Below are 27,637 nucleotides of genomic sequence, written 5' to 3'. Positions count from 1 at the left end.
ATTGCTGCTGGCTGGGGCTTTAGGCCCCCTCAACACACTTCTCTCCAACCACTGATGGTTGCAACAATGGTGACAATAAAAACAAAAAAGCGAGGGAGTCAAGGATGAGTTTGGTATTATATGAAGCCACCCATCATGCATTGCAGCATGAAGCTTTTTTGTTTTAATACTCACCATTGCTGTGATTCATATGCAAAATGTTGATGTCTTGGTGTGACTGCCTGATGTCAACATTTTGCATGTTTGTGATTTTTTACTTATTTTAGCCAAAGGGCATGTTCCTTACTTGTGTCACAGATGTATGGACTTATACATTCAAATAAAGTCAAACTGTTTAGTAATAAGTTACGCTGGTAATGCTGTTTAACCCTCATCTGCTGAGTTTTGTAGGTCACCTTTGAGACGAAGAGTAGAGCCTGAGCTTCAGTCCAGAAGAAGATCAGAGAACTTTGAGAATATGTTGCGTGTTGATTTATTTATATGACATAACTGTATTGCAGTGTTTTTTTATATATATATTTTTTCCATGCACAAAGTATTTCCAGTTTAATGAATAGAAATAAATGCACAGCTTATCACTGTTCTGACATTTTTTGTGTCTTTAACAACTCACAACTTTGGAAAAATTGTACTCTTAAGTAAACTCATCTAATTAAGAAACATTTTCATGTAAAGACATTGTAAATATATTTTTCAATATATGAAAAGTTGCGATTCCTTATGTATATAAATTGTTTATACATACAATATATTGTAATATATTATTTTATATATTGTTAATTATATTTTCACCATATAATATATTTATCATAAATATATGGAAATATATTTTCTTTCGGTAAAGAGGTATTTCACCATATTTTCCTTTGCACTTTCTCCCATTCTGTATATGAAGTCTTTGCCGATAGCTATATTAGAAAAGACCAAACTGACGTTTGAAATTAAACGGAAAGGATTTTTAAATAATTTATAGGAAGTTTTAAGGCAAATCAACATTTACATCTGAGATATTAGATTTTACCAGACAAGGGACAGGGGCCACATCTTGGATTTCCCGCCCGCTTTGTTGAGCTCACGTGACCTAATTAAATATTCATGACTCGAGTCCACAAACGAGGGAGGCTCCTCCCTCATTCCCCCGCCTCCTCCTTCTTCCTCTAACCATCATGGCGGCCGCCAGGAAACACAAGCGCATGGCTGCGTCTCAACCCGGGTTTCTGTCTTTTAACTCGGGTCTGGATGGAAACGTTTCGGATATTAAACGGCGAAAACGCGTGAACAAAAATAAGAAAAAGAACTGGAACAAATACAGTGATATCCAAGATGTGGAGGAGTTTCTGGACGACGTGCGGCTTCAGGAGAAAGCAGCGGGGTAAGTCATGGGTAAATATATGTTGTTATTTTGTATCATTAAAGTTTAACATTGATGGAAGTGATTAGACTTCTATATTTATATCTTTAGTCTGCTTTATTCCAGTAGAATATAAAAGAGTTGATGGAGTTGACAAAAGAGTTGATAAGCGTCACGTGGCTGTTTTATGTAGTAGGCTACGTAAACATTGAGTCATTTATAACCATTCGAGTTTATGTTTTATTATTGATATATGCTCATGTCCTTTGATATTTGCATATATATATACATATATATATATTGGTTAGATGTATTTTATTTCGTCACTTATTCTTCTGTGTAACTAACCAGTCCAACTTATTTATTATTTTTATTCATTTAGTTGCTGTTGTTTCCACTTACTGTTGCATGGCTGATTTTTCATCATTTTGTTTGTTAAAAAACATGGGAGAGAGAAAAAAGTGATATATTGTTGTCTCACACAACTTTTCAGTTAACAGGACAACGGTTCATGATACAGGAGATTCTGAACAAACACTGATTTATTATTCTCCATTCTTCAGGGGGTTGATCGCAGAAAAACCAGATGCCAGTCTCTTTTTTGTGGACACTGGTGAAAAAGACAAAGAAACTCAACCACGTAAGTTTAAAAAAACCTCTCTTTGTCTCTTTACATCTCCTACTATGTCATTGTTTTTTTCCCCCCCCATCCAATCCATAACTGTTTTTCTTGTTATTAGAGACGACGGTTAGGAAAGGTAAACGCTCCAAACCTCTGCGGATAGATCTCATTCTTCAGCCGGATTCCCGCGTACCTGCCCCCAAAAAGTGAGTACAGTATGACTGTAAAATGACCCGATCTGCATCCTCTTCTGCCCGCTGATGATCTCATCCTTGCGCTCCCAGTATTTCTTTGGGAATGTGAAGATAACACAGTGGAGCTTGGAGGGCTGTTGTGTGAACAGCCGTCCAGGATCTGAGGGCATATTGTCAGGATTCAGTTTTTCTCTTGCCTAATGCCATTATATTTAGAGAACACGGTAATGAATGAGAGAACAGTGAAATTATATATTAGAATTAAATTACATACATGCAAAATAACTAATATTTACTTAAAATTCACCCTAAAAGTGGCAGACAGCTCTCGAAAGTCTTCTGAAGTGATACTAATGCCTCAGCTCTCAAATCAAAAAATGGCTCTGTTAAAAGCATTTCAGGTTTCACATTTGGCGATGAGACACAACAGATGAAAAATTATGAGCTGAAGATGTTAAGCTTTATTTGATCACCAAATCATGTAGATTTAAAGATAAAGTCAGTATTATTTGTACAGCATATTTCACAATACACATTGTTTTAAAGCAGCTTTACAGAAAATAGTGACGTTAATCTTAGGGATGATAATTTAGTTTAGGATTTGCAATTCATTTAAACAGTCATGCAGTTGAGATTTTCTATATAGTATATATTGGATTATGTCCAACTTTATCCACTCACATATTTATATATCCAGCTTTATAGAGTTGTGTGATTAATATACTTTGGGTTTTGTGATGATATAAACAATCACGCTGCAGAGATTTGCTATATAGTGGCATTAAGGAAAATACATCATAAAATCCATCTATGATTTAAGGTTATTCTGATTTTTACAATTTTACATGACCCTGATTCTCCTGTTCTTTCAGTGTCTTGGCGTTCCAGCAGCCCAATGCTAAAAAGCAGCGGCGCATGGCAGAGAAAGCGGCGAGGTTGGCGGCCATGGGAGTGTTGCCTCGAAGAGAAAAGCTTCTTGAACTCCGAAGAGCTGCCGCTGCCTCTGGGCTGCCCGTTAAACAAACTCCAGTGGCCAACAACAACCCAGCGAGAGCGTTTTATGACCTGTGGAGTGCAGGCCGTGAGTATCTTCTCACTCTCTGATACGTCAGTAATGTAAACAAGTGGCGTAATGTCGATCAATGTCTTTGTCCAACAGCGCCGGAGACGGCCGATCCCTTCTACCTCGAACAAACAAAAAAAAAGCTCGTCAAGGTGAGAGCAGTGCTTTCTTTTGTTTTGTGATCATTAGAAGTATTCACAGTCATATGGACAATGGATGTAGCTAATGTATCGGCCAATGTTTGGGATTTTTAATTATTGTTTTTTCATTTTGACCGATAAATGTTGTAAAAGCGGGACTTTTATTTTGACAGCGCTGAGAACTTCAGTGCCTGAGTGCAGATGCACAAGGAGCTCCGACTCCTATATAAAATAATTCATTATAATCAAAATAAAATAACAAAAAATCTTTGTGGTGTTTGTAAACAGTGATGACATGTTTGGGTGGAGCCTACCATGTGGCAAAAATTGACAGTTCTGCAATAGCAGTCTATGGAAGCCATGTAAGAAATAATTATAAAAGGTATTTGCGAGTTTTTATCCCGCAATTCTTAGGAGAAATATCTTTTTAAAACTTCCCTTTTTTGCCCACTCAGAATTGCAAGTGTATATAGAGATATAGAGACTCACAAAATTGTGCGTTTTAAACTCCAAATTTGGAGACATGAACTCGCAATTGCAAAAAAAACAGTCAGATAACATTAAAACATTTTTTTTATCTCACAATTCTATGTAAATGTTATAGGATTAATTAAATATTATTTCATGCCCTCTAGTGTTGTCACGGTACCAAAATTTCAGTATTCGGTACCAATACCAGTTAAAATTCACGGTTCTCGGTACCAATTTCGGTACCAAAGCTTAGTTTAAATTTACATATATTTAAGTGTTTATCACGGTTACAAGTATGGAAACTGTACATTTGTATTATAAACACTTTAGAAAAAGATTACATAAAATGACCTAAAATAAACAATAGTATACACCAACACATTTTTAAAGTTGTTTGTAAAGTTTTAATCCATTATTTATTTAATGCACAATGAATTAAGTGAACAAACATGAACAATCAGGTGTTTGTAATAAATACAATTTTCAAACATGAATTAATGTTGTAAAAATATATTGTTCACTCAATGTGTTGATAACTAAGTAATGTTGATGAATGGTATCTTTGTAGCATTACCATAAAACATGTTTTATTTGACTTGACTGTCCTTTTATTTAATCTAAAACTGCATTCATATTTAATTTTAAAAAGGCTTTTTAAACCTGCTGAGTTATAAAGGCAAGAATACGCCAAGAACTGGCACTGACATTAAATGACAATACTAATACCAGTAGCCTACTCTGGTGTCGGGTGGATACTACTGTGCTCATTTACTCGTAAAACTACCCCGAAAGCACTTTAGAGGCCGTTCACATGTCGCGCGTGTTTTTTAATTATATTTTTGCGCGTGCTTATTCTTTCCAAAGCGCTTGCTCTCACGCGGCGTCTGTCGTCCAACGAGTTTTTATTATGAGCGCGCTTGAATCGCGCCTATATTTGAAATTGCGAATTTGCATGTAATCGGCCTCTTATGGCGACGTGACATTAGCCTAATCCAAAATATTTCCATATGTGGCTCTTTCCTCCTTTCGTTTCAACAAGTGGATTCAGAGAGAGAGCATATCAGCGTTATGAAGAGGACGCAACTGTGCACGTTTCAGACATCGCGTCTAGAACAGAACTGGATTAACCTGGTACTCGGTACCTAGAAAAGCTGGTACCGTAACATTTTTTTTTTTTAGTACCGACTTGGTACCGAAGTACCGAGTTTTTTGACAACACTAATGCCCTCTGTAAACTGCATATGTGAATATTATGCAGATCTATTATAGGTTAATTCATCACAAGTTTCATCAGTCTAGTCTTTAAAGCTAAATCCAGATGTTTATGGTTGCAAAGTCCCTTTCAAGTAAAGTGTTCACTCAGTGGTCATATTTGCTACTTTGACATCCAAAACTCAATTCTGTCTACTTGAATGGAGGAATCCTAAAATTTCCCGTTGAACTCGCAATCCTAAAAAACTGCCCGCTGAACTCGTAATCAAACATTTACTAGCGGAAGCTGCAGTGAAGACTTGTTCCCACATATTGTGCGTAGCACTTCCTACCAATAATGTGAGGGCGAGTCTAAAGTCTTTGATGTCCTATGAAAAACGAAGACCATCTTTGTTTGTACGTCAGAAACATTCAGACATGTTTCCCCCATTATTCTGTGGGACTCGCTCATTTTCCTCCACTTGTCACCACTGTTTGTGTCTGTCTGCTGTGGTCTATACTAGTATAACTGAATCAAAGAGCTGCTAATCTAAAGTAAATTACTCATGAATGTATTAAATATGATGTAAAATATAATTTCAGCGACTATTATGCATGTTATCTTCTGTCTTTAAATTAAATGGTGTGATTATCCTAAATAGGCTTCATGTCCACCATCAGCCACTCTGTTCTCTCAGGTATCGATTGAAACACGTTAGGTTTAGCTGTTGTGTTCATGTTCTGAATTTGTTCGTGTTCCTCTTTAAGAGACCAGACAGGCTGAATGAGAAACCTTCAGTTCTACCTGCAATTGAGGTCGTCGGTCCTGGAGGCTCATACAACCCAGACTTCTTTTCTCACCAGGTATAATGCAGCCTGTTTCTCCCACACACAGCTCTTCGCATCCGTGAACTTTCATCTGCTCCATTTACGTCACGTGTGTGTTTACAAATCAACGTGTGTGTTTTTCTAGGACCTGCTTCGTGAAGCCCATGAGGTGGAGGTCAAGAAGCTGAAAGCAGAGGAAAGGTTGGCACGTCAGCTGGCTGTGAAAGAGGACGTCGCCACTGAGGTACAACCTCGAGCCTTATGCTGACAGCTTAACTCAGGGGGTACATGAGGTGGCAGATGATTTGCCATTGATGCAAACAGCTCGCTTTTTGGCTCCTCCGGCTTTTTTCACCTCAGTTTGGGTGACTGTTATGTGGTTTATTTTGATAGGTGAACTGTCTTTGTAGTGTTAAGAGAAGGAGAGCAAACGGGAGATCCCAGGTTCAGATGGGAATGTGTCCACATGCTGTTCTAAATATAGATGTGTTTCTGTAGGAGAGCAGCTTTAAAGAGGAGGTGGAGGGATTGATCGAAGAAGGGAATGTTGAACCGGAAGAGCCAGAAGGGGGCAGCGAAGACGCAGTCATCGGGCCGACCGCAACGCAGGAGAAGAAAACTGAGAAACAGAGGAGGAAAGAGAAGGCTCAAAGGATCAAGGTAAGGAAGCAGAATGGATTTGCCTCTCGTCCAAGTAGGGGATGATCTCTTGACTCGCATGCAAACCTTTAATTTATCAAACAGGAGTTGCGGAGGAAGGCAGAGCGTCAGATGATTGACAGGCAGCAGCAACTGTTCCAACTGCGATCCATCCGTGCCAGCCTGAAGACGCAGGAGCAGAGGACCAAACAGAGGCAGGCTCAGCGGAGGGCCAATCGGGAGGCGCAGAAGAGCATGCCTCGCAGACTCGGCAGACTCAAGTGCGTTTCCTTCACTTTCTGGCTTTTGTCCTCCAGCTGTGTCTGACGTGACATCATGATGGGAGAAGAGTGATTCAAAAATCACTGGCAATATCTTGAAATAGGAAATGGTTTTTAATAACTTCACGCCACAGTTTGAGTTTGATGCCTAGTTACATGAGTGATCTTAGTTTAGGGAACATTTACACACAGCTATGTTATGGTATTATTAGATCAGTTCATTAGAGAATCTGTGAGCTACAACAGAGGTCTTCAACCCTTCTCCTGGAGACCCACTGCCCTGCAAAGTTTATATCCAACCGGCTTCATCTTTTGATTTTTCAAGCGGTCCTTAAAGGTATAGCGGAGGATCTTTCCGAATTTTAGAGAAGACCCACCCTCTCAAATTTTTAAAAAAAAATGCACATGCAGAAACACAGCACTCTTGCTCCCGAGAGGGAACGTCTATTTCGCCTTACACAATTACGTTGCAAATTATAAACTAACTCAAAAACATTCATAAAAAAGACAACATGTCAAATGCCCTTCCGTGTTTTATTTACTTATTATACTGATCGATTGAGTGACCGAGGACTCAAGACATGGTATGTGCAACCCTGTATCACACGAAATACGTTCTGAGGAAACTATTTTGCAAATCGCAATTACGTTACATGGCAACATATAAGCAGTGTTATTACGTTGGTCCTTAACCTAATATGTCTCATTGTTAATAATACGTTTTTTTTATACATAGTTGCATATGTAATGGAGAAGTAGCTTGTGGCATTTGTGTAATAATAAACACACAAGGTTTTAGAATATGAACACATGAACACACAAGGTTTTAGAATATTTCAGGGTGATACCATTTATCATTTGGTCAAAAGGCTACTTTAGACAAATTGAGATGTTTACCGTGTCTATGCGGTGCATGACTTGTGCCAGGGCTAGCATTAAGTAGCTTGCATTAACTTTTACTAGTGATTTTAAATGGATTTCTCCAAATAGCATGACAAACTTTACCTATCTAGTAGAATCTTCGCGACTGCGGCATCAGTGAGAAGCCCAACCTGTGCTTTTAGCGCACGCCAGCATGTGATATTAAACCAAAATCTCTCTGGTCTTGTTTCTATATTCTGCGGCCTTTCACTTCTTATCATAAACTTCGTAAACATTTTTTCTCTTTCGACCCTCAGCCATTTTCAAAGGAATGGCTGAAACCGCAGCTCCGACATAATACACCTGAAAGTGAAAACTACATAGGGATGAGCACGTACGACGGCCTTACGTAAACATATCACCAGAATGATTGACACTAAGGCCACCCTTAAAAATATTCTTGTTTGCCGTAACCCGACCGACCCTGTCAATTTAGGGCCGACCCAATTTTTTATTTTTTTTTCCTTTTTGTCCGACCGACTTGCCGGTTGTAACCTGCGTTCAGACCGACCGATTTTTTTTTTTTTACTCTTCAAACGACTAATTCAAATTCAATAAAATAATATTAATTATATTTTAGTTAGTATTGTGAAAGTTGCTTGTGTCTACATACCCTACAAACGTAGGCTACGTTCTTTCTTAAATAAAAACCCGTGGCGTCATAGTCATCAGATTATGTTTACACCATTGGTTTAACGTTACGTGTGTCACTATATGGCTTGTACGTTCGCTCGTTTCAGTGTTCCCGCTTGGTACCCGGTATTAAAAGGGCAACGGGGCTGAATATCAACCATTTCTATATATAATAAAAATATTAAACAATTTGTCTGTGATGCAATTTTGCTATTCGCAGTCCAGAAGAGAGAGCGATCTCTCACCCGGAGCCACAGCGCGGACAGCACGACAGCCCTGCTTAATGAGTGACAATGAGGACAAAACGTGGTTACACTTTAGATCTGGGATATTATTCTAATTGTATTTTAGATTTCCGCTTTCAAAGATTATAAAAAAGATATTTGAGATGAAACCATTACAGACGCATTCTGTCCAGCGCAACTTCCTCCCCTTCACAGCGTTGCGCTGTCATTTCTTCCTAAAACCCAAACGTAGGCTACCGTCAGAATCAGCACGATCGGTGATTGTTGTAAAATGCAGTCTGTACTGTTGCTAAACTGCGGACGCGTGCAATCATTAAAAGAGCTATTAAAAGCACAAAAGTCTGCGCAAGAGACGTTGTTCACGACGCGCGCTCCGAAATGCACTAAAACGAGACAAGAAAAGTAGGCTATAGCCTCATTTTGGGCTTCATGTGCGCATGTAAACCATCAAATATACATAAACACAGTTTATGTCTTAATTGGACGTAAATAGTTGGGAGAAAACGATGGTGCATCAGTCATCTATTACAGTAGAGTTCTGCATTCGGTCTTAAAGGGGCAGTAGTCTAATAAACGTGACGATTGAGCCAATGCGAATCAAACAACAAAAGGCAGATACAAATCACTCACAGCTCTTGAATTAATAACTTAAACTTTAATAAGCATTAATCTAACTATGATAAACTATGCAGTGTCATTTTACATTTGATTACTAGCTAAATTAAATTTCTTTTCAGAGAGAGCGACAGACTTAACTAATTTTAGACCTTCCTGAAATTAAAGCACTGTGTATATAGGCTAATTTGTATCTTTGTTTAATTGTATTTTTTTGTTTGACCATGTGTTTGTACTTGTTTTTGCTTATCTCATGTATATATGCATAACAAATAGATATTTTATACATTTTGTGACTAGCCTAAAATGTAACTGGTCGTATTTTGCATTAACACCTAGCGGCGGATGCACAGTTTGAAGACCCAGTCAGTGACGTCACAATATGCATTTTTTTTTTTAAATTCACGATCACCATCTCCAAAATTGTACCTTTTTTTTTTACACTGAATCTTGGAAAAAAAAATATAGACCTACCTACCGACCCTTTTTTTTAAAAAAATTGCTGTTACTGCAAACCAAAATATTTTTAAGGATGGCCTAAGGTGGACCAATAGTATAGACTACCCACCCGGAAAAAGAAAATCCTCCGCTATACCTTTAAATTAACATGATGTAGTTTTTCAGCCTTCATTATATATTTCCAAGACCCTTTTGATGGTACATTGACTTAAAATAGGCTAAATGACACGTCTGCATGGCTTTTACTTGCACTGTGTAACTTCGGGTTTCGTATAGTAAGCGGAGCACAGAAAGAACTACAAAGTTTGACTGCTCGACAGCGAACTTCACTTCCCCCACCACTTCAAATTTTCTGTGGACATCGTTCACTCCTGGACGAACAGCGAGCGTGCGCGTGCGACAGTAGGCTAAATTATTTACGACAGCGGTAATGGACATTTCCGCTTCCAGCCTGTAGGGCAGCCGCAGAGGAAAAGTTACTTGAGGTGCGTTCCATTCGACAGGGTCCCTACACAAGTGTTCACTGCTCCCTACTCCCTGAACATTGAAGTAGACTTCACTGACTTCCTGTGAAGTGATGTATCGATGTTCCCTTATTCCCTATGCCGTTTGCAGTGCCCTTCGAACTGAACGTGTTCGTTCCCTTCGAATTGGTATCTCACTTAAGATGGCAAAATACCCTGTGAAGTCCACTTGCGGTCAAATGGTACGCACCTTTGGTGTTCATTTAAAGTCCCCCTGTAGTCAATCATTTTATCCCTTAAAGGCACAATATGTATTTTTTCTGCTTTAAAAATAGCAAAAATAACTATCTATGTTATTTTTTTTATTAGATGTGTACTTGCATTATCCCGACAATTTCCACCGACTTTCAAATATGGAGAAATTTATAATTTAATTCGAAGACACGGGACGTTTCTTTATTTCTTTTTCGTCGCCCGTCATATAACCTTTGACTCCTCTATTTTCTTTAACTTCCTGCGAAACCCTGCGAAACACAAAGGGGAACACTGGACGACCGCCAAAAAAGCAAAGAAAACAACGAAGAAAAAAAAAGTAGTACGTGTTTTCCGCACTAAGGCGCACTTAAAAGCATTTCATTTTCTCAAAAAACGGAATATGGATCAATTGGTTAACGACGCTCCGCAAATTAAATTCGCCCGTGAACTCGCGCTCGTGTCCATCTTACGTTTGACATTTTTGACATGTCCAAACTGACATTTTGTTGAAAAAGCGCATATATTGGCATTAAGGGCGTTTAAGATCGCCAAGCCTGGTTTTGGACCATATTCATCAAAAGTGCCCTGCACACAGTTTAACAAAAACACAAAGGTTGATGATGATGTAACTTTGTTCTTTTGACAGGTTTCAGGCGCCTGATCTCGATGTGCAGCTGAGCCATGAGCTCGCCGGCTCTCTCCGCAGTCTGAAGGTGTGTGTTTAACTGTCTCTTACTGACATCCAGTTGCATGCTGTTTGAAATAACACGCGTTTCTTGTCTTGCAGCCAGAGGGCAGCATCCTAAAAGATCGATTTATGAGCTTACAGAAGAGGAACCTTATTGAGCCCAGAGAAAGAGCCAAGTAAGTTTGATGTTTTACTGCTTTATTTGTATAAAATGGACGATTAAGAGTGTTAGTGTGGAACTGTAGGCTTTGTGGCAAGCTGAAGCTACATTGCTTTCTATTTTTTTTTTTTTGGTCTGTTTTTAATCTTTCCTATTCTCTATTTAGGTTTAAGAGGAAGTACAAGGTGAAGTACTCGGAGAAGAGAGCGTTCAGGGAGATAGTGTGACCGCACACTTGTTTCCCAGTCCTCCAACAAATTATAGTGTGCTATTCTTATTGCAAGAAGAAAATAAATCTGTTATATTCCAGCGACCTCTTGCCTCAGTGGTGTTTTTGAAAAACTCAAGTCAATTTTCTTTGTTTGTTTTTATTCAATGCACACGGTTGCAAATCACCTTTTCAGAAAATCATCCTCTAGTGCCTCCAGTCGGCCAAAGGTGACCGTGGCCAGGGCGAAAATCCATAAAATGTGAGGATTGTGGGGGAAAAACCCCTTGACAGGAACCAGACTCAGCTGGGGAAGCCCATCCCCCGTGGAAAGACGCACATTACAATAAATATACTGCATATGCCAAATATTTTATGGGTACATAGTATGTGCAATGCTAATCATATGTTCATTGAATAATTTTTGGACCTCATTGTATTGTAATGTGTTGTAGTGAACGCGGTCAGTTCAAGCTTAAAGGTACATTCATACTCGCACAGATGCAGATTGTGGTCGTTGCTCTGGGCATTGCCTGCTAAATAGGCTAAAATTAAGGCCAGTAATGTCTATTATTTAATATGCGAATGTAAGAATTTGTGACCCATTTGTTAATTAGTTAAAAAAAAAAAAGGTTAAGTATTGAAATATGGAAGTTATGTCTCCACTGCAGCAAATCACATTGTGTGGAATTGAGAATCTCACAAATCAATTGTATTCGATTTGACCTTTCATTTACATTTCTGAGATGTTCTATGGTGTTATGAAAAGTGACAATGCTATTTTTTTCTTAAAGGGATAGTTTATTCAAAAGTAAAATTCTGCCTCATGTCGTTCCAAACCTGTATGCTTTTTGCAAAAAAATATATTTTGAAGTTGGCACTGAAACCATTTTGCTGACTATTGACTTCCATTATGGACGGAGAAACAAACAAACTGCAACGCATCTCAAAATAACTTTGCTTCATAAAAGTCAAACCCCTTTGGAAAGACATGAAGGTGAGCAAATGATGGCAGAATTTTCTGAAATGTGTTTAGATCTTATAAAGATGTGAGGAGCATACTTCCATTATACTAAACTTTGCACAAAACACATTATACAAGAAAGCCTTTGTATTTTAAGCTGTCCTGTTGTTGCCATGGAGATAGAAATTGCATAGAAAGTACACTTAAAAATGCATCCAAAATAAAAGTTTGTTTAAATAATATATAAATAAAAGTTTGTTTTTACATAATATATGTGGGTGCACTGTGTATAATATATATATATATATATATATATATATATATATATATATAAACACACATGCATGTATATTTAAGAAAAAAAATATTATATATAAAATATTTATATTTTTATATAATATAAATTATATATAAATCTATATACAGTATATACATGAAAATATTTCTTAAATATGCATGTGTGTGTATTTTATATATATATATATATATATATATATATATATATATATATATATATATATATATAAAATAATTATACACAGTGCACCCACATATATTATGTAAACACAAACTTTTATTTTGGATGCGCTAATATATCCCTAATATATATATATATATATATATATACAGTATAATTTATATTAAATATAAATATTTTATACATGTATGTTTATATATATATATATATATATATATATATATATATATATATAAACAAAATAATTATACACAGATATATTATTTAAACAAACTTTTATTTTCGATGGTATTAATCGTTTCACAGCCCTATTTTTAATAGGTGGGGAGTGTGTGTGCGGGTGGGGGTGTTTTAGTCCCATTATCTAAAGCTTTAATTAAGGCCCCTGCCGGGGAAACGAGGGCTTTCCCCCTATTGCTTCTCCCCTGTTAGCAGTGTGCAGGCAAAGCTGATTATCATGCAGTCATGGGTGGTAATCTTACCTAAAGAGACGCCCACCCTAGCCAGCATCTCTGATCCTCGCTGTCCGCCGGAGCATCAGTAATCCTTGCTCTACTGCACACGCCAGATTCACCCAATAAAGTCCTATTCATATCTGCACATCTGTGAAGGATGACATCTTGTGTTGTAGGGCCCTAATAACACATTTATAGATGTGTTATAAATCATTAAAGTTTCTGAGTATTTCTAGCTTTTGGATTTTGACAGGCATATCAAACCACACCTGAAACAAATAAAACTCAATAAAATGCCTTCACTGCTTCTCGTTTTAGTCAGACTTCTTGCAGTGCTGAGGTGATTTGCAATGACTGATGGGTAATTATTGTGAAGTTGTGTATTGATGCACCTTTATTCACTACACCTACATCTAAACTACTCATAACCCTAAAAAAAGAGATCTACAAGTCAGTGTTGTTGCCTTGGGTAATGACTGGGAGAACTTCAAAGCCCATAAACATCAGTGTGAATCATTAAACAAGATTAGGGAAAGTGGACAGTCACAAGAGGATTAAACTGAAAAAAAGAGGATGACAAGCCATCGCGATAAGAAATCAACAGTTGTGTATCTTTCAAAACAGTTATATTGTGAAAGTTGTGTAAAACTGCTCTAATGTGTAAAGGTGTTATAACCTGCTCTGTTTTAACTGTCCTTTTGTGTAAAGCTGTTCTGTCGTGTAAATGTGGTGTGAAGCTATTCTGTTGTGTAAAACCTTTCTGTTACGTAAAGGTGGTGTAAAGTTGTCCTGTTAAATGTTGTTGTAAAACCGCTGTTTCGTAAAAAAACATATATGTTGTGTAAAGGTGGTGTTACCATAGTGTAAAGCATTGTGTTGTGTAAAACTTGTTGTGTAAAGGTGGTGTAACCACAGTGTAAAACTGTTCTTTTGAGTACTATTCTGTTACGTAAAAGTGGTGTAAAGTTGTCCTGCTGTGTAAAACCTTTGTGTTATGTAAGGGTGGTGTAAAGTTGTCCTGTGAAAAGGTGTTGTAAAACCGCTGTTTTGTAAAACGTAAATGTTGTGTAAAGGTGGTGTTACCATTGTGTAAAGCATTGTGTTGTGTAAAACTTATGTAAATGTGGTGTCCTGCTGTGTAAAGGTGTAGAACGGCTTTGTTTTGGTTTTGTAAAACGTATATGTTGTGTAAAGGTGTTGAAACCATTGTGTAATCTGTTCTTTCGAGTAAATGTAATCTGTTGTGTTAAGGTGGTGCAACTGTTGTGTAAATGTGGTGTGAAGCTATTCTGTTGCGTAAAACTTTTCTGTTACGTAAAGGTGGTAGGAAGTTGTCCTGTGAAAAGGTGTTGTAAAACCGCTGTTTTGTAAAACGTATATGTTGTGTAAAGGTGGTGTAACCATTGTTTAAAGCTGTTCTTTCGAGTAAATGTAGTGTAAAACTATTCTATTGTGTAAAACATCTGTTACGTAAAGGTGGTGTAAAGTTGTCCTGCTGTGTAAAACATTTCTGTTACGTAAGGGTGGTGTAAAGTTGTCCTGCAGTGTAAAGGTGGTGTAACCATTGTGTAAAGCTGTTCTGTTGTGTAAATGTGATAGACATATTTTACACAACAGACTAGCTTTATATCACATTTACACAACAGAACAGCTTTATGTTACGTAAAGGTGGTGTAAAGCTGTTCTTTCGAGTAAATGTAGTGTAAAGCTATTCTGTTGTATAAAACATCTGTTACGTAAAGGTGGTGTAAAGTTGTCCTGATGTGTAAACCATTTCTGTTATGTAAGGGTGGTGTAAAGTTGTCCTGCTGTGTAAAGGTGGTGTAACCATTGCTGTTCTGTTGTGTAAATGTGATTACACATTATTATAGAGATATTTTACACAACAGACTAGATTTATATCACAACATAACAGCTTTATGTTACGTAAAGGTGGTGTAAAGTTGTCCTGAAGTGTAAAGGTGTTTTAAAACGTATCTGTTGTGTAAACAGTTTTACAAACCTCTACACAGCAGAACATCTTTACAGCACCTTTACGTAGACGAGCAAGATTAAACTGATCTTTTGTGTAAAGGTGATGTAACCATTGTGTAAAACTCTTCTGCCATGTCAATGTAGTGTACAGCTACTCTGTCATGTAAAGGTGGTGTAAAGTTGCCCTGCTGTTGTAAATCTGAGAAATGCTGTAACAGAGCAGCTTGATGCAACAGAGAATTTTATGTAAACTTTCTCTTCTACATAAAGGTGCTGTAAAGTTGTCCTGCTGTGTAGAGGTTAATTGAGCAGTTCTGTTGAAAAGATATACATATAGAGATACAGTAAATGTGGTGTAACTTTTGTGTAAAGGTGCTCTGTTTTGTAATTGTGGTGGTGTAAGGGCTGGCTCACAAGAGCGTTTCTGCTTTTAAAAACACGAGACGCGAGCAGTACAATTGAGAACGTGGAATGGATTTTAACTTGAGCTCCTCCTTTTTAGAACACCGTTCATAAAAGACGCGAGACATGAGCACAACGTTACACACATCCATTAAGGGTGTGTTTACAAAGAAACACAATGGCAAAGTAGCGCATTGGAATTAGAAAAGCGTGTTCTCTGTGAATGGCCCTTAAAGCTGCCACTGTTAAATGCTGATTTGTTTCATTATTTCCCATTTTTCCATCTCCTTTCTGTCTTTAGTTCATCAGCCTTCAACATGTGTCCGTTTAAACAACGCCTCTATTTCCACCATTGCGAGATGGGAATTGCGATTGGAAATGAAAGAAGGAGTATGGTTGGATATGTGGCGTGTGGATGAGAGGAAAGGAGAGGAGGGGTAGCATGATGAATTCTCCCACTAATCCTTTGGACACACGCATAAGCCAGGTGCCCACGAGAGAGAGAGAGAGAGAGCGAGAGAGAGATGGAGAAAGAGGCTTGTAGAGTGAAAGGTGAATGAACCGGGTTAATTAAAAGAACTGTTTAAAATAAAGAGTGCCAACAGAGACTCATGCAACAGTTCAAGAGCACTGTGTGTGAGTGAGAGAGAGAGATGGTGGGAGGTGGCACACTTGTCATGAGTGACAGAGATAACGTCAGTGGAGAGAGGGAGGGAGAGCCAAGCAGAAAACGAGAGCGTGGCAAAACAGTGGCTCATAGTGACAGCAGGGGTAGAGAGAGGCAGAGCGGGCGAGCGAGGAAGCAGGGGAAGAGAAAACTGACAGTGGGGGGAAAAGAAAAATGCAGGAAAGACACTGAAGCTGGGATGGTGGAGGAGAAAACAGGAGAACGCAGACTGCTTGCCAAGGCTAGATAGAAACATTAGGAAGCAACAGTGAGGAAGCAGAGAGAAAGTCTGATTTGTTCAAATGTGTGTGTGATGTGCAACTGGAGCGTGGAGTGTGTGTGTGTGAGCGGGTCTGATTGTCCGTGCGACCAATACTGGCAGGAAAACGTGCTCGGTGGATTATGAGAGATCAAGAAGAGGACGATTGTGTGTGTGTGTCAGAGTGTGTGTGTTTAATGGTGAACAAAAGGGCTAGGTGCAGCTTGTCCGCGAGCGTGCGTGTTTAGACCGCGCAGCTGTGCTTGAGGAACGGGAAAAGATAGTCCAGATAGTTGAAGCACTTGAGGACACAAGGGCATCCAGGGACACTTCTGCACTCTTAATGCAACTGCTGTCTGAGTCCGTCAAACCCTAAAAGGGAAAGCGAACCGGTAAACAGAGACTGCTGAAGGAAGATAAGGAGAAACCATGTGTCTTCTCGAGCCATCTTCAGAACTATTTGTAGAAGCGAAGCATCTCTGTTGCTGTTGACTACCTCAAAGAGAAGGAACGGGGACGGCGGGGTTTCTTCGGAGGTCTTCGTGAAGGGTCGGCGGGGTCCAGTACAGTGTCCGGTGATCCCTGGATGTCTTCAGCAGAAAGCCATGGGAGAGTGGACCATTCTAGAGCGCCTCCTGGAGGCTGCAGTTCAGCAGCACTCTACTATGATTGGAAGGTAAGAAATGCATGATCAATGCAATGATCGGCGCCAGTTGTCACAACGAAATGATTATAAACTGCGACCTTTGCAACGGGTTTAACGATTGTTTTTGAATGTTTCAAATACTGTGCGTTCTCCTCTCGTGGGTTGAATTTCTGAAGAGTAGAAACACTGGCAAGGTCCGAAATTCGCGTCTGAAATGTTCGCGCGTTGAAAAATAAATTCAACCTTACGCGCTTGCACACTTCCTCAGAAACTTTCGTCCGTCATTAAAAATTTTCGATTTCGTCCGATTTTCAGCGTTTTTCGCATCCGTAGCAAGCAGTTTGAATGGTGTTTTGACAATTCAGCGCCACCGAATCACTGAAATCCTGAAATTTTCACATTTTATATTTGTCATTCGGCGGCTCAAAATGTACTATACGGATCTGAAAAACTCAGAAAATTGAACCCGATATGATTTTTTATGACGTACAAAGTTTCGGAGGTAGGTTGTAAACGTGATTGACACAATGCAAGGTATTTATTTTTGAACTCACAATTCAAATTCGGACGAGATTTTCGGACTCATTGTGCAAGGACCTTCACTCTGTTTATTAACATGTCAACTTCTGTCTACATTAGTTTGGAGCAGAATTATATCATCGCGCTTCGTAACTATTTTACAATTTGACGAATTGGTGGTTAATTCGTATGAATTCGTACCATCTCAGTTGTACATATTTGTCCTGTTAACGATTACGTCCAGGGGTGCGGTTTGGGGTGGACATCATACAAAATCGCCAGCTCGTACTGTAAAAAGTGTCCATGAGATCGAGTTGTCCAAGTCCCTAACCTCAAGTATTATACAGAGAGCAGAGTGACTCGTCCCATTCCATTTTTTTGCTATGGACATGAGTGAACCATGTGGCTTATTACTTTTCTAAATTGATTTTCACCTGGCAAATGAAAAAAAAAAAAGCGGGCAATATCTGGGGCATGGCTTCACAGAGACGGTTTGATTTCACTGCAAAAGGTAATAGATGCAAATGAATATACATAATATAGCTAAAAAAAAAAAAGCGAAATCAGGTAATGATTTAAATGCAAACACTAAATTTATATCACTGGTTTTGCTCTGTATATATATGTATTTGGGATGAATCTGTGGATTATGAGAATTACTGTGCAGTGGCTCTTAATCCTGTTCCCGGGGACCACAGCCCTGCACATTTTGTCTTTTTTTATCTGATGCACCAAGTTAGGTTCATGAATCTCTCCGCTAATGAGCTAAAAATTTGATTCAGGTGCATTAAATAAGGGTGAAACACACAAAATGCAGTTCTGTGGGTCCCCAGGACTAGGATTAAGAAGCTCTAGTGTATGCAGCTATCGGTCCATAACAGTGGCTTACGGTGAAGAGAGAAATGACCTCGCGGCTGAGCTTTCCACTAATCCTGCGGGCACCGCGAGCTCCTATTGGTTGATCTCAAGCTTCAGTAGATCCAGTGTTTGAACCACTGAAGCTTGCGAGACCTCAAGTGACATCGTCTGCTCGGGTGATGCTATTTTCTCTCTTATAGTTTAGCCCCTCACGTTCTCTTCTTCCTTTGTCATTTGGATATGAATGCTAAAACAAGCATTACATATATACATTGCTTGATGCTTGTTTAACTTACATGTGGTTTTAGCTTGGCACTTTTCTATGTGCTGTCTACAGTTTTCTCAGAAACACACTAATTTGTCTTAGCCTGTCATCTGAATTCATCTCGAAGGCAATCACTGTCAAGCAGTGTACATTGAGGCAGTCAGCCAGAAGACATGGGGTGTGAAATATTTCAGACATCCAAAAAGGCATCTACCAATGCTTAGCATTCAGGTTATTGGTGACTCACCTACTGACAGCTTGTCGTATATCAAATGATCATCATGGGTTATGACCATCTAAAGCTATGATGAAATGGATGACTCCACCTCATCCAGGCACACAATAAAAGACTCAAATTTGATGTTTTGCTGAATCTGCAGTTCATTTCTACGCCAGAACTCAGAATACACATCGACTGCACGGCAGCAGATGCTTGGTCACAAGACATAATAATCGTTTGGCATGTTTTTTCTCATCGATTTGGCTGCTCAGACACTGAGCGACACTTTCATAGAGGTGCCGATGTGCTGGATATGAATGATTTCCCTTATCAAATCTCATTCACCAGTTACTGCCCCCACACTCACACTTCAGTGAGCGCAGGCTACTTGGCAGCCAATGGTGAACCGCACTACGCTTGACAGGGTATCTCGAGGGACTGTTTCATTCATTATGTTTGGCATTGCTGAGGGGATGTGGGTGGTTTTCTGTATTTTTCTGATGTGAGCTGTTACGAGGAGGTTAATGAATGTGTGTAAATATGGAGGGCGTTGCCAAATAATGTTCTTAGCGTTTCGACGCAAGGCTTTTTCGTTTGTGCCACAGACTACCTCGAATCAAACAGGACACTTTTATGTTTTTAAGAGATCAGACATCTGATTTATACCAGAAGATGATAAAGCAGGTGAAAATCCCATTGGCTTCCAGAATCCAATTATCAAAGGGAGTTGAAGGCAGCAAGCAATAGCCGTCAGTTCCCCCTCTAGCTTAACCATAGACTCTATGAGAAACCCACTTCTAGCCAAAATACCATTAACATTGAATTTAGTAACATGTTGTTTTCGCCAAAATAACTTGCGAGATGTACGATATTCCAACACTATCTCACGACCTCACTCGTATGAGTTTGTACGGTTTGTCTAAGCCCACGTGATGGCTAGGTTTAAGGGCGGGGTCAGGGGTAGGTCATTCGTACGAATTCATACAAATTTGGTAACTCGTTAAATATGCACAAATTAGCAAAAATCGTATGAATTTGTGCGAGTGAGGTCGTATGAATTCGTACGAATTAGCCACCTTGTAAAATGCGTACGAATTGCCATGAGATCGGGTTGGATATTCCATTATATAAGCAAAGTAAACCGTGATTACAAGGCTCATTTCATTTCTTTATCTAATAGTCTATTCTTAGGCGATGGTTTAGACGTCTATTAAACTTTCACTAGCAGACCAAATTTTTCCTTGTTTTAGCCTAGACGTCTAAGGCTGTGTTTGGACGGCTATTAGACGTCATTTAAACGCAAAATTGCTTGCTGCTCTTTTTATTATTATTTGTGGTAGTTAGCAACTACACTTAGCAAGCACGTGGCAATAGAGTGCTGGAGGGATGACGTGTTTCTGTCGGCCAAAACCTGAAAACCAGTTTTAGCACTTCATGTTCCATCGTCCCAAAGTCAATGGGCTTTTTCAATGGGTTTCTAGTTAGGGTCTGTTTACTCCTGGTCACTTCATGTGTTTTTACTGATCGGATAGCTGCTGTATCTGGTCCCATTTACACTTGGCCATGTGTATCTCCGCAAAACAAATAACCCAGCAAACACAGAATGTTCTCCTAATGTTCCCGTATGGATTTCATTTGGTTATTTTGGTAACGCTGCCTTTTACAGTACAGTACTTACAGTGTACTTACCTAGAACACGTGGAACAGGGGTAGGTTTAGGGCTAGGTTCAGGGTTAGTACAAGTTATTACCCAGTAATTGTAGTTACTAAAATAACTACATAGTATTTACATGGGTAACTGGACTGTAAAAGGAAGCGTTACCGTTATTTTTTGGGGAACCAAATAAGAACGTTCTAAGAATGTTCCCTGTAGGTTATTTTTAGGTTTGATTTGATAACCTAAGGAGAACTTTCTGGGAATGTTCCCTGCAGGTCATTTTTAGGTTATGTTTTTATAACCTAAAAGGATCGTTCCCATTAAGTTTCCAGAACTTTCCCCTAACCTTAAGGGAATGTTCTATTTACGGTAAGAAAACTTTCCTGGGTAACCAATAACGTTCTGGGAATCAAAAACTAACGTTCCCAGAGCGTAAAATTGTTAGCTGGGATGAATCCGATATTCAGTTCCAGCACTATATGCAAATTTACGTCAACGAAAACAACAGATATGAGCTGCAGTTTATCTATTATCATCTAATTTCAAAATCAAAGATGGCAACTGGAGAGAGAGCGGCTTAAGCGACTGGTAAGATCATTCAGTCTCACTACTTTTAATGAAGGTTAAAGCGTAAGCGTTAGCTCTGAAATATGTGGCTATAACATGTCATACAGCCTACAAGCCGTGCTCATTTATTTCACATTTTTGGAAGAGTACATTTGACATGTGGTTTCAACAACCAGATGCATTTGCACTTTGCGAGTTTCGTCTTGAACGCATCTCAGCGCATTTATCTGACCAGTAAAAACACATGAAGTGACCAGATGTAAACAAGCCCTTCTCAAATAAACTTGGCGAGTTTCGTCCCGAATGTTTCTCACAAGACCTCCTGACGTGCTTTGAGTGATTGGATTTAAATTCGTCTCGAAAGCATTTGAGAGGGCATTTATCCGGTCAGAGAAAAAGTGGCCAGGTGTAAACAAATAAGCTCTGTGGTTAACACAAGCTAAAGATATTTTATTCTACGACAGCAAATGTTGTCTTAAAATTGGCTGAGAAATGAGACTACAGCAGTTATGCTGAAGACGAGAGTTTCGTCCAAAAAAAGACATTTACACAGAATTAGTTGGGGAAAAGTAGCACCCATGCACATATCTTTACATCACAGGAAAATATCACACACAGCAGACTCATACCTTGGTTTGTTGCAAATGTGCTTGCAACCAAGCAATTACCCAGATCGTCCTAGCAACCACACTGAACACCTTGGAAACTGCACTCAAAAACACCTCGGTAACCACATACAAAATTAGCAGGCAATCATAAGACCACAACCCCAGGCAAAATCAAGTTCAGATTCATGCACTTCCAAGGCAGATAGGTTTATAGTCATAGAGCCAATATAATCACCTAACAAACCCATCCATAATTAATAGATGATTTATTTATGCGTTTATTTATGCGTTGATGATTTATTTATTTGTTTATGCGAGGCGGTTTTCAATTAAATGCTCATATATAGGGAAGGGGGTGGAGGAATGTGGGCGACTGCTACTTGTTTTGAACAGCTGTATCATTTACAAGCTGTTATTCACTAAAGGACATCTCGAAATAGACAATGTGACAGGTGGCTGTGCGTTTATAGTGCTCACAGGGAATATGTACGGATAAAGTGTAAGAAATGCTTTTGTTAGCTACATTAAAAACGTCCATGTGCATTGTGATTTATTTTTGGCTATTATTGTCAGGGCATAAGCAGATTGTCTCGCATGTTGGCTGTCTGTTTCAGAATTACGGCTATATGAATAAAGGTGACGTGACTATTTAATATGATTGAATATTAAATAATAGTGATAAGATGGCTACATTATTTCATGGTAGTCCTCCTGGGAAGTCAGTATTTACGGGGTGGGAGTAAAATGTCACTTTCGTCGGAGTAAAATGGCGGTATACTTTCTCTTCATTAATTACACAAAAATACAGCAAGCTTTTTAAACCCTACTTCAAGAAAATGAAAATCATTGAATGTGAATCAGGTCTTTTTTATGTTTTTAATCCATTTATGAAGCCACTGTATACTTTATCATACTATATTGATGTATTATAATGCTGTGTTGTAATATATCATGTTGGCAATTAGCTTACTTCACTGTAAATAGAAACGCCTGACAATATAACTGCTAAATACATTTAATATTGTGGTATTCTGCCATTTTGTTCACTGACACGTCCTCAACTCTTAAAGGATTAGTTCACTTTTGAAAAAACTTTTGCTGATAATTTACTCACCCCCATGTCATCCAAGATGTCCATGTCTTTCTTTCCTCATTTGAAAAGAAATTAAGATTTTTGATGAAAACATTCCAGGATTTTCTCCTTATAATGGACTTCAATGGGAACCAGGTCCAACCGAGGTCCAAACGACAGTTAATAACAGTTTCAGATGCAGCTTCAAATGTCTTTAAACGACACCAGACGATGAATAAGGGTCTTATCATGCGAAACGATCGGTTATTTCAAAACTTATTCCAAAAATGTAACTTTTCTAAGGACAAATGCTAGCCTTGCTCTATTCTGTGAGGCGCGTTTGCAACGTCACGTAATACGTAATTACGTTCAAAAGGTCACGGGCGACGTAGCCGGAAGTACAGAATCAAAATCGTCCGACATCGTTGTTTTTCCTTTTAATTCCTTTTTTTGTAAACGCCGTTTGAGTTAGTTTGCACGTTCAACCTATGCGTTCAACTTGTAAACACTGACTCTGTACTTTCGGCTACGTCGCCCGTAACCTTTTGAACGTAATTACGTATTACGTGACGTTGCAAACGCGCCTCACAGAATAGAGCAAGGCTAGCATTTGTCCTTAGAAAAGTTACATTTTTGGAATAAGCTTTGAAATAACCGATCGTTTCGCATTATAAGACCCTTATTCATCGTCTGGTGTCATTTAAAGACATTTAAAGCTGCATCTGTAACTGTTATAACTGTCGTTTGGACCTCGGTTGGACCTGGTTCCCATTGAAGTCCATTATAAGGAGAAAAATCCTGGAATGTTTTCATCAAAAACCTTAATTTCTTTTCGACTGAGGAAAGAAAGACATGGACATCTTGGATGACATGGAGGTGAGTAAATTATCAGCAAAAGTTTTTTCAAAAGTGAACTAATCCTTTAAAACATCAGGGCTTAAAGGGGTCATGAACTGGCTTTTTAAAATTTTATTATATTGTTATCTGAGGTCAACTTATGACGTTCGCTTGGATTTTGCATTCAAAAACAATAAAATTAATAAGTAATAGGCTCTTTTCTACCCTAGCTTTGAGCCTAGCCCAAAAACGCTCGGTTTTTATGGGCGTCTCGCACTAAAGACTTGGAAGTAAACGCCCACTGCTGTGAGTGGATCACAGTTTTGCATAGTATAATGAGTTTCAACTCACCGGTCGATGCACTTGGGGGAAATTGTTTTGAAAACGTCCAATGTTGTAAAAGGGCAACCGGAATGATTCTCCCATTCATGTTCGACCCAGAGTCCGTGTATTGCACCGATAGACGGCACCGTTCTTTACTCTTAATCGGTCTGCAAATCCAGTCTTGTTTACAAAACATTCCTCAGTGAAATGAAGCGAACAGACGGACGATGTTTTACCCGCATCAGCTGGAACATCATTAAAAATAAAATCTTTCACAACCAGGCACTGCACAATATTTTGTATTGCTCGGTAGCTCGATCCGGTTTGTCATCACGAGGTAGGCATCTATGTTATTTAGCTATGCGTGTAATGCGCGAGTCGGTGGGCGGAGCTAAACCGGCCATTTTGAAGTAGGCGTTGATCTTCTTCTGCGGGGGTGGTGTTTTATCCTCTTTGACGTCATAGTTCCCCACTTTGAAAAATGAATCGTTTGCTGAGTCTGGCGTCAATCAAAGCTTTTATTGGACTAACAAGGACGTTTTCAGTTCTGAAACTTACAAGATATTCTTATAACATGATGACCTCTTAGATGTCAAAAGCTCAAGGAAAATTAGATTTCTCATTTCATCACCCTTTTAAAGAAAATCCCGCTCGTATTTATGACATTGTAGAGGCGTTCATGTGTGTTCAACTCGTAAATATGAGCTTTACGACATGAATTTACCAAAACAAATAGATTTTTATCAAAAGCCAAATCAAATTTTAGAGTAATTTTTAGACTTTAGAAGAAAAAAAAAACATTATTTTGAAGACAAAAATAAGTATTTTATCATACGCATGCTGCATTTTATTCGTACGTTGGAGAGTTTCATGATAACTATGGCATACTGTTCTACAGATTATACATTTATAATTGGGTTATTTCATTTTGGCAAGTATTGGTGGGATTGAATATGCATGCAGAACAAATTCCATGGCATTTCTGCATTCTTGAAGGAGCCGCTAAACATACCGTCGAGTCGAACGCAACTAATCCCTTCAGAAAAGGGAAGGGATCACAAAAAAATTAGTTAGCATCCCCCGAGAGTGATCACTTCAATTGTTCTGCACTACCAGCTGAGGGATGCTCACTTTCGAGGTATTTATAGCTGCACAGATTTATGGGTATCATGTGTGCTTCTCGTGGTGTATTTTTAGAGAGTGACACCTTCAAATCCACAGTGGATTTGACTTTCCATCACACCATCCAGTCATATTTGACTGTTCAATCATTCATTCATACCATGTCATTTCTATATATATATATTTAAACATCCGTTTACAGATTCATTACAGCTCTATTCACTCGTGCGTGACTTGAGTCCCACTGTGACTTCCTGAACCACAGGCTGTTGGCTGTTTTCTGTCCTGCTCTTCCAGTTCCTCTCTCTGCCCTCCACCCATGTTTTCATCTCTTCCCCGGTTTTAGCCTTTGGATTATATCGGTTATGCATTCGATTCTGTGCAGGGAAATAACTCAAAGCCTCAGAGGAGATGTGTTATGACACACATTTTCAAATCATCAATCCGTTTGCCACTCAACATCAACAAGCATTTCATTCAGATTAGAGACCACAAATGTATATCGTAGACACAATCGTCTTCAATCTCCGTTACAGCAAGATTAAACACAGACGTCACGCCAAACTGCGATTAGGAGTTCAAAGAAGGGATGGGATTGTCGCAGAGGAAAAAGGGAAAGATGTCTCTAGCACTTATTGAATGTATGTGAAAAAGCTGACGCTGTTAAACTCAAAAGTTCACTCAGAAATTAAGATTCTATCATCATGTCCTCGTTTGTTCCAATCCCGAAGGACTTTCTTTCCTACAGTATAGCATTTGATGTGACTAAAAGAATTCGGTGTTATTTAAGCTTCTAAAGCAGTATTTACTGAAAAACTTCCTCATTCCTTCAAATCTTTATGGAAGCTTGCTTCCGCCACAGTATAAAACATTGTAAAAGATAATTGCGACTTTTTAATGTAATTTAAAAATTAATTTATTAACACATTTTAGGAGAAGCAGAATCCAATAACTCAATTAACATCAAGAGATTTTTTTACCGCTGTTCTATGACAGTTTTCAAGTATCCCCTCGGACAGCACGCCAAATACGCATATATTTTACTCTATCTAATTGACCTATGGCAAAGCCACGCCCCCTCCACTCACTCGGACAAACAGTCAACATTCGGGGACGGGCGCTATGGCAGCCGTCACAGACATTTCACAGGAGGCAATTGGTGATTTTTTGGAGACAGAAAGATTATATATCATCTTGAAGTCACCTAAAGGTCCTTAACTGTGCATTGGAGGGTTATATTTAGGGTTGGGTATCGAGAATCGAGTATCGATTGGAACCGAGACTAACTTTTCGTTTTTCCCGGAATCGTTCAAAAGTTAAAATTTCGATTCCTAGTTTCGATATTCACAGTCCGCCGAGCGGAAGAAGAAACCGCTGAACAACACCGACGAAGAAGCGTCTACCGGAAGTGTTGGCATAACCACGCGAGTCGAACATGAGTAGCTTACGTCGGCGATCCAAAGTGTGGCTTCACTTTTCTAAAAATAACGAAATCTCGGCAAAATGCAAAATTTGTGACAAAAGGAGTATTTTTACAGAAGGAGTATTTCCTTCAGAAAGGCCGTTGGTCAGCAAGGTTAGCTAAACTTTTTTGACCCTGCCTCTTAAAAGAATCGGAATCGAGAATCGTTAGGAACCGGAATCGAAACAAGGAATCGGAATCAGAATCGTTCAAATTCAAACGATACCCAACCCTAGTTATATTAATAATTTTATTGTTGAGAAGGTCGATGAAAAGCTTCAGCTCCAAGCAAAAATACAGTACAGGTCACAGTGTAAACGTGATAACCCGCATATCGTTGCCATCATCGTTTGGTGCTACAGTTTTTACATGAATCATTCAGCACAACATTGTTAAAATTTGTTATCTCGGTTATTTATAGATTCGATAATGAAGCTAAGTGACATGATGTACAACGCAGCTAGCAGCTAACGTTAACGTTTTCTAACGTTAGCCTAACGTTACGGTAGAGATTTTAAAGATAACGTTCAAGTACGTTGTTGACTTAACTTAAAACAAATGTAGACATCCTTGTTTAATTTATCCACGTTTAGTTGGTGTTGTGTCTACTGCATAACTTGATCCAGAGCAGACACTTATCTCGGTTGAGATGTGGCTTGGGAAAGGGTAAAGAAATACACACCGTCGCCCAGCCTCTCGGGAACCTGGTGTCGGAGTTGCATGTACCCCTTGCACTCCGTTTGACCATTTTAAACTTAAAATGACAAGATAAAAACAAATGAAAACTGACTAACTGCAATGCATTTCAATGGACGTGGAAGCAGAGAATGTCCGAGTGTATTGGGTTAGCTGA

General features: G+C 38.8%; 2 protein-coding genes across 2 annotated transcripts in view; both read left to right on the top strand.

Moving 5' to 3' along the window:
• Positions 1-1,128: 1,128 nt before the first annotated feature.
• Positions 1,129-11,533, top strand: nop53 (NOP53 ribosome biogenesis factor). Its single transcript, XM_039654257.2, has 12 exons — positions 1,129-1,372; positions 1,915-1,991; positions 2,092-2,179; positions 3,040-3,248; positions 3,327-3,382; positions 5,801-5,896; positions 6,006-6,104; positions 6,359-6,520; positions 6,605-6,780; positions 11,019-11,085; positions 11,160-11,236; positions 11,387-11,533. The coding sequence occupies exons 1-12, from the start codon at positions 1,167-1,169 to the stop codon at positions 11,445-11,447; spliced, it is 1,374 nt and encodes a 457-aa protein (XP_039510191.2). The 5' UTR covers positions 1,129-1,166; the 3' UTR covers positions 11,448-11,533.
• A 4,896-nt stretch (positions 11,534-16,429) lies between these two features.
• Positions 16,430-27,637, top strand: part of gjd1b (gap junction protein delta 1b) — a 42,266-nt gene continuing 31,058 nt past the window's right edge. Inside the window, exon 1 of the mRNA XM_039654261.2 lies at positions 16,430-17,303. Within this exon, the coding sequence (XP_039510195.1) occupies positions 17,233-17,303 (71 nt within the window). The 5' untranslated portion in view covers positions 16,430-17,232. The remainder of the gene's footprint in view (positions 17,304-27,637) is intronic.

Source organism: Pimephales promelas, chromosome 16 (assembly GCF_988280905.1).
Source record: "Pimephales promelas chromosome 16, fPimPro1.hap1.1, whole genome shotgun sequence".
In the NCBI taxonomy this organism is placed as follows: Eukaryota; Metazoa; Chordata; class Actinopteri; order Cypriniformes; family Leuciscidae; genus Pimephales; species Pimephales promelas.
The sequence above is the reverse complement of the archived record's forward strand: the minus strand, read 5'-3'. Positions and strand labels throughout refer to the sequence as shown.